At 33.2% G+C, this 9824-nt stretch overlaps 1 protein-coding gene across 1 annotated transcript; it reads left to right on the top strand.

Moving 5' to 3' along the window:
* Positions 1–4710: 4710 nt before the first annotated feature.
* LOC126734169 (uncharacterized) lies at positions 4711–5552 on the top strand. Its single transcript, XM_050437705.1, has one exon. It carries the CDS (start codon positions 4713–4715, stop codon positions 5490–5492), a length of 780 nt encoding a protein of 259 aa, XP_050293662.1. The 5' UTR covers positions 4711–4712; the 3' UTR covers positions 5493–5552.
* The last annotated feature ends 4272 nt before the right edge of the window (positions 5553–9824 follow it).

Below are 9824 nucleotides of genomic sequence, written 5' to 3' on the forward strand. Positions count from 1 at the left end.
GAATAGGAAACCGAGTACTTCAAAGTTTGTATTTTTTGTTTGGTATTTTAGCTTGTTTTAAAGATGTTTTTTATGGTATTATATTAAAATTTAGTGTGAAAAAACCTCTTACATGTCATATTCCTATGAAAGGTACCTATAATTTATAATTTTCATAATATAATAATTGACAATGAACGTTTGAAGTTTATTTAAATAGCTAAATTATACATTACTTAGGAAATTGAAATATGTGGATCAGAGAATATCAAGTGGGTAGATGATAAATATTGCTAGGCGATGAATCACAATTAAAATCAAAATATATATTACAAATAATCCTAAAAAATATGTGTATTTATTTTAATTTTTGGATAACTATTTAGGCATTGTTTTGATAAAATCCCATGGGTGATGCATCATCATAGTCGCCATAAGAAGTAAATATTCCATAAATATTTTGAGGCAGCTTACTTGCAGAGTAATTTTTTAAAGACAATTTGAAAATTATTTAAATCATTGTGATGACAGTTACTTTACTTTAAAATTAAAAATTTCCCATTCTTACTAAAATGTTTTAAATTTCAGCAAATATACTTTAAATTTTATAATAACATATTTTATAATAATAATTTTTAAAATAAACTGTATTATGGACTTTATATTATGTTAAAATTGGTCAAAATGTATTATATTATATAATATCAACAACTTAAAACTAAAATCGGAGAGAAGAAACTAAATCCATCATGCTTGGTCTGTAGACTGGCACTTCTTTAGCATTGTCATCTCTGCTGATCACGTACAGCCCAATCTTCCATTCAACAGATTTTTTTTGTAGTACCATGAAAGAAAAAGAATACTGTTCTTTATACATTTTCATAAATAAATATATTCACAGAGGGTCTGTCCCTCATCACTCCATCTTCATTTTAAAGCAATTAAGTTAGGTTTTCGGAGCTCTAAAAATAATATATAGTTATATATTGCTATATAAGTAATATTATATTAAATATTACTTATATAGCAATCCAAATTTAAGTACATCTAAAAATTGAAATAGAAAATAAGTAAAATACCAATAAACTAAAATAGATAAAAGATACCTACAGCTATATACGTAGAAACCAATCTTAACACCTAATCTCAAGCCTCTTAAAATTGATATTTACTGACCCTGCACCAAAACCGTTAAAGACTATATTTAAATAGAACACAAAATACTGAATAATACACCCTCATATTTTAGTTACATATACAGATATGATCATTCTAACTTCGCCTATAGGAATTATATATCGTGGTAGGTCTGGCAACGTTGTGACAATATACAGCGGACCCCGCCGAAGCCCGAAACCGAAACCTTTCAGTATTCTTAAGGCGTTCAAGTGAGGATGCACTGCTCTGTGGCAAATAAAAAAAAAAATTTTTGTTTCGTTTGAGTCTTTGCTGCTGCCTGTCCTAACAGCAAAAAATAAACTAAAAACCGACTGCAATAATGTTGTAAACATAAATTAACTAAATATTGGACAGGAAATAAAAAAATTAATTCAAAATAAAGCAAAAAATTAAGTTAATTTGATAATATTAAATAAAAATTAAAATTATATTATGTCAAAAAGGCCACCCTGCTTAGCAGTGCAGTACGTCAGCCGATCATAAAACAACCTTCTCGTGTTCAACAACATTTCAATGGAGATACTATTAAATGCTCGCCTAATTTTAACACAAAGCTCTTCTGAATTAGTAGCCCGTTCATTTTCGTGCCTATAAATTTGTTCTTTTAGGTATCCCCAAAGAAAAAAATCATTGGGGGCTAAATCGGGGCTACTGGCGGGCCATTTAATAGTACCGTTTCCACTGATTGTTCGATCAGGGAAAGACGTTTCGAGAAATTGACGTACCACTAATGCGTTATGAGCGGGACAACCATCCTGTTGAAACCAAACTTGTTCTAAATTGATACTGAGCCCTCGAATAGCAGGAAGAACTTCATCCCTCAAAAGATTAAGGTATTTGTTGGCATTAAGGTTTCCATCGATAAAAAAAGGGCCTATAATTAAATCACCTAAAATGCCAGCCCATACATTAACCTTTTAAGGGTATTGTGTACGTGTTGGTATGCTTATGTGCTTGTTTTCCCTCGAATAACCCACTGTAATTGACGGATTATGTTTACCACAAATAGAGAAAGAGAACTTAACTGAAAACAAAATGTTACTAATAAACATTTCGTCCCGATTTGCCCTTTCCAATAATTCATGGCAAAATTCCATCCGTCTCTCATGGTCCTGTGGGAAAATTTCTTGGGTTTTTTGCAACTATAGCACTTGTACTTATTTCTTTTTTAAATTCTTCTAACCCTTAAAGGCTCAATATCCGTTTCTTTGACAATCAGGTCGTCTATTGCAAGTTGCAAAATTCATTTCAGCAACAGCACAAACATTAACCTCTCGAAGCTCCCTTTCTTCGCCTAGCGGTCTAACAACAGGTGGTTGCTCATTTGCGTAGTATTTCCTGCAATTTTGCAAGCACCCAAAGGTGTCAAGCCTATGGATAATTGCAAAAATTGTGCTGCGTACGGGAATGGACCGATTTTCGAACGTGAATACAACTCTGTCCAACAAGCCTGCAACAAGCCTGATATTTCATCGACAGAACTGCCGGCATAATACCACTTAATAATTTGCTTTTTTTCCTCAAGAGAACACATTTTAACAAGAAAATAGCAAGCGGTTTTAAATTTAATCTTTGCTGATTAAGCAGGAAGCTAGGAATAAAAATAACGTTAAACGTTTAAAATGCAATCTCATATTAGCAGTGCAGTGTGATGGGGATAAGAATTGTCTCGTTTTTCGATGAACGAGCGGAGAGCCGTGCGGCAGAAATATCAGTGTTGCCAAACGTATTAATTTGGAAACGGCATGTATTATGCCCTCTGCCTGTCTCATGCGGACTCCATATGTCCCCTCTCGCTTACGCTCATAGACTATTTCCTATAGGCGAGGTTTGAATGATTATATCTGTATGCTGCCCTGCTAAGACAGAAAGTCGTATCTCGTAGTCGTTTTTTTCTTTTTTCCCATTTATTTACACGTTAAAGTATGCTTTACCATCTAGTCAATGTGTAAAAGTCGGATCTCTATTACAAATAGTGATTTCAAACTATAATTATTTGTCATATCTGCAAAAATCCATATTTTACTAGGTCCAAATGTCGTATTGGTTGTTACAAAGCCACATTGTCGTATCTGAATAAAAATATAGGAGATACGACATTTTGACTTTGTATCGGGCAGTGAGCGATCTTATTGGTAACAGTTTATGACCTTGTGTGTAAAAGTGAGATTATGATTTATGTTTCGTTTTTATCACATGTTTTGTTTATAAGTTTTACTTATTAGTTTTGGTGGCTGCAAAACCTTGGTAACAAGATATATTTAGTTATTGGTTGTGCATTCTTAGTGTATTTTATTTCACTGTTATAGTTTAAATAAAACTATTTAAGGTATGTTATTGAACATTACTATTTTCATTTTGTAATATATTATAATGTGTGCTTATTTATGCTAGATATCGGAGAGATGCAAAAAGTTAGTTACACTAGCGCCTAATAAAGAGCTGGAATTACAAAAAAAGTCCTTATTTAGGGTAAAAAATATGACAACGTAAACAGCAAGATTAATAATGGCGATAGTTTAGATGATCCAAATGATCCAGATTTTATTCCAGAGCAAGCAAAGAAAATGAAGATACAAAAACCTAAATGTAGTAAGAAAGTTAAAAAGTAAATTAATAAAAACTCAAAATTAATATTATTTCGGACATAATTATTTGTAAGCCTCAAGGAATATTGGCAAAAAGTTGCCTTACTGAAAATCCAAATAAATTTATTGCGGGTTTATTAAATATTATGATAAAAAATGTTATTAAAGAATGTGAGCAAAATCAGCTGAATAAATTTACAAAGGACGGAAAAGTTCGAAAAAGGAAAAGATATAACACATCTTTACAGGACCGGAAAAAACAGAAACGGGATGAAAAAATTGCAAAACACAGTATACAGGAAACACGCAAGGAAAATTGCATAAAAAAGTGCTCTCAAAAAATTGACAAGACAGGCAAATAACTATTAATAAAGAATTTTGGCAATTAACAAATGAAGAACAACGCCAATTCATTTTTAGTTCTGCAAAGAGAATCAATAAAAAAAGAAAAACTAAAGATGGAGATTCTAGGCGTAATCACACAGTAGTTTATTACTTAAAATCTAATACAGAGACTGACGTAAATGTGCGCAAAAATTTTTTTTTGGCAATTTTAGGTTTTGAAGTGTATAATGATCGAATAATTAGAGATGTATTGGATAAAACTGACTCGAAAAGTTTACTTGTAAAACCATTAAAGCGAGGACACCATTCTGAGAAAAAAATTGACAGACAACAGATTATAGTTCATAGTCATGAAGAGTGTTGGCAATACGAAACATTTAATCTTCATTCTAAAAATACAAAACGTGACAAAGAAAATCTCCAACTCTCTGTGAAGATTGTGAAAAATGGAAAATTCACTATGAAAATGCCGTAGACGCGAGAAATGAGTATAAAAAAGACGCATCTTTTACTGCAGTAAGCTCTGAATCATTATATTTTTCTGCAGATTTACAGAAGGTACTTATGTTATTTTTTATGTTAAACCGTACAATAAATTTTATATTACGTTTGTAGTTTATAATGCTTCCACGCTGTGAGATGTTTAAAGAAATTATTTTTACTCCTCGGATTATTTGTTTTAATGAGAGTTTCGTTACCCTCGGCAAGCAATCTGTAAAAAACAAACCAGTAGCTATTATTTGGCATGAAGGAATGGCCGGAAGGAGTAAATCTGATATTATCTCAACATTATACAAATTTCGCTTGTTTGACCGTGATGCAAAAGAAATAACACTTTGGCTAGATAATTGCGCCGCCCAAAATAAGAATTGGGCTTTGTATTGTTTTTTTATTTATTTAATTAATTCAGCAGAGGTTAATCTAAATTTACTAAAAATAAAATATTTGCAAACTGGCCACACTTTTATGTCTGCTGACTCTTTCCACCATCAGGTGGAAAAGTCCTTAAAACAAACAGGCAAAGTTTTGGATTTTGATGATTTTAAAAAATCAAACAGTTCAAGGGTTGAGGTATTCGAAATGAATTTAAATGATTTTTATGATTTTGCTGATTTTTCGTCTAGATTTAAGATGAATAAAATTATACCAAAACCTTATCTAGCCAATTTCGTTGAGGTTCAATTTAAAATGGAATCTAAAAACCTCTTTTACAAAACAAAATTTAGTGGTGAATTAATAGAACTAATTTTTTTATTAGCAAAACAATTTAAAAGTGACCTACCAAAACCCACCATAAGATTGGCCCCCAAAGGTATTAAAAAAGAGAGGAAAGCTAAATTACTACAAAAGTTGCAAGAAATGGCACAATTTGGCAGAATCAAGAGAAGCAGAAAATTATGATAGTGAGTAGCTTATCTTATTAATGTACTTGTTATACTCATTTTCATTAATATATCTTATATTTCCATATTTTTAACTGTTTATTTCAATTTATAAATTAGGTTTATTATTATTTTACAGCAAATTTATTTAGTATAAAAATTATAAGATGTTTTCTTTTACTAAGACCAAATGTCGTATCCAACAAAAGTTTTTTTTCTGCAAATTATGATTAAACAAAATGCTTAAAACATCTTAAAGTTGTTTTTTATAGTTATTTACAAAAATAAATATTAAACAATAAAGCAATTGGCAACAAACAGGGATTGCATATAATTATTTACAAATTGCTTATTATCTCTAAATGTTGTTTTTTCACATACGACTTCTTGTCTTAGCAGGGCAGCATGCCTATAAAGATAAAATAAAGCCATAACAACAATTTATATTTGTTCCATCTATACAAATAATTCTTTTAATTTCTTCTCCATAATTCCATTCATGTAGTCCACAGCAAAATTGTTATCATTCAGTCCAGTGGCGGCTCGTGAGTTTTTGGAAAGGGGAGGCTAAAGGATAAGTGCAGATAGAAAGCCCGGAGGCACCCAAAAATTTTGCATGTCACGCCCACTTTTTACCCAATTCTCGTTAAAAGTTAGTCTTGAAAATCGTTTTACAAGTCGTGTTCGATTTTACTTTTAATATTGCCTATTTTAGGTATCCTAATGTAATAATAATTATATATACATAATTAATATTGTTAAATATTTAATTATTAGGTACTTTTTATATATTAATTTTAAAATATTTTTTTAAAAAACAAGAAATATAATAAACTCTTCTCAGTCAACAATTCATACTTTTTTAGGTCATACAAAATTAGCAGATTTCGAAAAAATAGTTATATTTAATATTGGACCTAAAAGTATATTTTATTGTCCAGCAAGAACCAGCGCGGAGGTGAGAGTTAAGTCTTGCCAGGAATAGGAAGGGATAAGGAAATAGGGATATGGTTTATGAAATAAACAAAAATAAGGTATACATTATATGGGACTACAAAAATAGGATAATAAATAAAAAGAAGAATTCTATCATCAAGTGAAACCATATAATGGTTTTATATACAAAAATAAAACAAAACGTAAAAATATTTGCCTTGGTAAAAACTTTGGTTAGTTGCTTATATTGCAGATAGCAGAATATGCTCTAAAAGTTTATAAAAATAAAATATTTACATATTTACAAAATTATTCTATAAATAAAAAAAAACTCGACTCTAGCAGAACCATGTAATGGTTTTATATACAAAATATAACAAAAACGTAAAAATATTTTCCTTGTTAAAAACTTTGGTTAAGTAGCTTATAATGTAAATAGTATAAATAAGCTTTAAATTAATATATTATATACATACATACATACATACATGTTTATGTACAAAAAATATTTTATAAATAAAAAACTCTGTTCTAGCCAAAACTATGTTATGGTTTTATATCCTGAATCGAAGTAACAGAACAAAAGAAAAACATATTTTCTTTGGAAAAAACTTTAATTATTATTGCTTTATGTCACAAACAAATACTTAGAAGAAATAGGTTTTAAAACTCTAAAATAAAAATATAATATACATCTGGTTTTGAAGGTGGTAGACAATGGTACAGTGAAAACATCTTGTCGGACTTGCATTGTGTTATTTATTTAATGTAACACGACGTTTCGGTTGGTAAGTATCTCCAACCATTATCAAGTGTAAACTGACAGCAAACTACTATTCTAAAGGCTTTTATACTAGATGTGTGCAGCGATGTGGAAAGAAAAGTCATCCGTGAAAAGAGTTGGGGGGAGGACACGCCTCTCTCTAGATCCTACACTGTCCTGAGAGTAGAGGCTTCCAGATGTTGGGTATATCGACGCTTGGCTGGCTGAAGATCCCCTTATTCTGTGAAATGAAAGCTGCCTCTACGAACTTCCTCTTGCGCCAGTGCTGTTCCTTGTGCAGAATCTTGGCTTCTGACCAACGGATATTGTGTCCATTATGCCACGCGTGCTCTGCTATTCCGGATTTGGAAACCTCTCCTCTTTGGGTCCAGCTGCGATGTTCCTTCGCTCTGACTTCTAGGGGGCGCTTCGTTTCACCTATGTATGAGTCACCGCACTCACATGGGATCCGGTAGACGCAATTTTTGGTATCCAACAGGCCATCTGGTTTGGTCTTTGATACCACGCTTCTGATAGTGGTGCTAGATCTAAAGGCAGTTCTAATATTGTACTTGCTGGCAATGCGTCGGATTTGTTCCGATGTACCCCTAATGTAAGGTATGGGTAGAAGTCTGGTCGTCGTGGTGGCCTCGTCTCTGATTTGATTTGGACGCGTCCTTTGGATGGTCATACTTATTAGTTCTTTGGATATCCATTCTGTTGTAGGTCTTTGTAGATGGTATCCACTTCAGTCTTGAGATCCTCGTCGCTTCTACAGACGGTTCAAGCTCTATTATAGAGGGATCTTATGATGCCTACTTTGGTGGTTGCAGGATGGTTGGACTCATAGTGAAGATACTGGCCCGTGTGTGTTGGTTTTCTATAAACTGAAGTTCGTAGATTTCCACCGACCTATTTAGCGAGGACATCTAGGAAAGGTAGAGCTGAAGGTTAACCTGAAGTTGTTGAGGTGAAGCAAAAACTCCTGAAGTGCTTTTTCCTCTTTGTCACAGATGATGAAGGTGTCGTCCACATATCGAAGCCAGAGCTTGGGTTTGCAATGGGAGGCATCTAATGCATGTTCCTCGAACCATTCCATGAAGATGTTTGCTATTACTGGGGAAAGAGATAAACCCATCGGAAGTCCTTTGTCTTGGGCGTAGAATCTATCCTTAACCTGAAAGTAAGGATTACAAAGACAGATCTCCAAAAGTTCCATCACCCCGTCCAGAGGCAGTGTGGTCCGAGTTGAGAAAGCTGCATCCTTGCTTAATTTGTATCATATGATGTTAAGAGACTCTTCTATGGGTACATTGGTGTAGAGACTTTCGACATCAAAACTCACCAATGATATATGGCATTTTTGATGCCCATTTTTGGGCTCAAAAACGAGTTCGAAAAAATACTCGATTTCTTAGTTCTGCTCGGATTCCCTTATAACCCGGTATTTTCGTGATCTACTTGATGAGAACAATCCGCTGGTATAGTTACTTCGAATTTGAAAAAAAAAAAATTCTGAAAAAATCCAAATGGGAAGGTATACCCGAAAAATGAAAAAACTCAAATTTTAAAGGCCGATATCTCCGCTTCTATGGAAGCTATCGGAAAAATTATAACGGTTTTGTCTTAGTTTCGTCATTCCGAATCCAACGAGACTATCTGCAAGGTCGTAGCTTTTACGACAGCCGATATATGGCATTTTTGATGCTCATTTTTGGCCTCAAAAACGAGGTCGAAAAAATACTCGATTCCTTAGTTTTGCTCGGATTCCCTTATAACCCGGGATTTTCGTGATCTAATTGATGAGAACAATCCCCTAATATAATTAGTTCGAATTCGAAAAAAAAAATTTTCTGAAAAAAATCCAAACGGGGGGGTATACCCGAAAAATGAAAAAACCCAAACTTTGAAGGCCGATATCTCGGCTTCTATACGAGCTATGGTGAAAATTCCAACGGTTTTGTCTTAGTTTCGTCGTTCCGAATCCGATTTCTTAGTTCTGCTCGGATTCCCTTATAACCCGGTATTTTCGTGATCTACTTGATGAGAACAATCCGACGGTATAGTTAGTTCGAATTCGAAAAAAAAAATTTTTCTGAAAAATATCCAAACGGTGGTGTATACCCAAAAAATTAAAAAACCCAATTGAAAGCCGATATCTCGGCTTCTATGGAATCTATCGGCAAAATTTCAACGGTTTTGTCTTAGTTTCGTCGTTCCTAATCAAACGAGACTGTCTGCAAGGTCGCAGCTTTTACGATAGCCGAGATATGGCATTTTTGATGCCCATTTTTGGCCTCAAAAATGAGGTCGAAAAAATACTCGATTTCTTAGTTCTGCTCGGATTCCCTTATAACCCGGTATTTTCGTGATCTACTTGATGAGAACAATTCGCTAGTATAGTTAATTCGAATTCTAAAAAAAAAAACCAAACGGGGGGGTATACCCGAAAAATGAAAAAACCCAAACTTTGAAGGCCTATATCTCGGCTTCTATGGGAGCTATCGGGAAAATTCCAACGGTTTTGTCTTAGTTTCGTCGTTCCAAATCCCGAAAAATGAAAAAACCCAAACTTTGAAGGCCGATATCTCGGCTTCTATGGGAGCTATCGGGAAAATTCCAAAGGTTTTGTATTAGTTTCGTCCTTCTGAA

Source organism: Anthonomus grandis, chromosome 3 (genome assembly GCF_022605725.1).
Source record: "Anthonomus grandis grandis chromosome 3, icAntGran1.3, whole genome shotgun sequence".
NCBI classification, from domain to species: domain Eukaryota; kingdom Metazoa; phylum Arthropoda; class Insecta; order Coleoptera; family Curculionidae; genus Anthonomus; species Anthonomus grandis.

Bases quoted from the DNA above. Each gene is read 5' to 3' on its own strand.
- LOC126734169 (XM_050437705.1), top strand. From the start codon at position 4,713: ATGCTTCCACGCTGTGAGATGTTTAAAGAAATTATTTTTACTCCTCGG.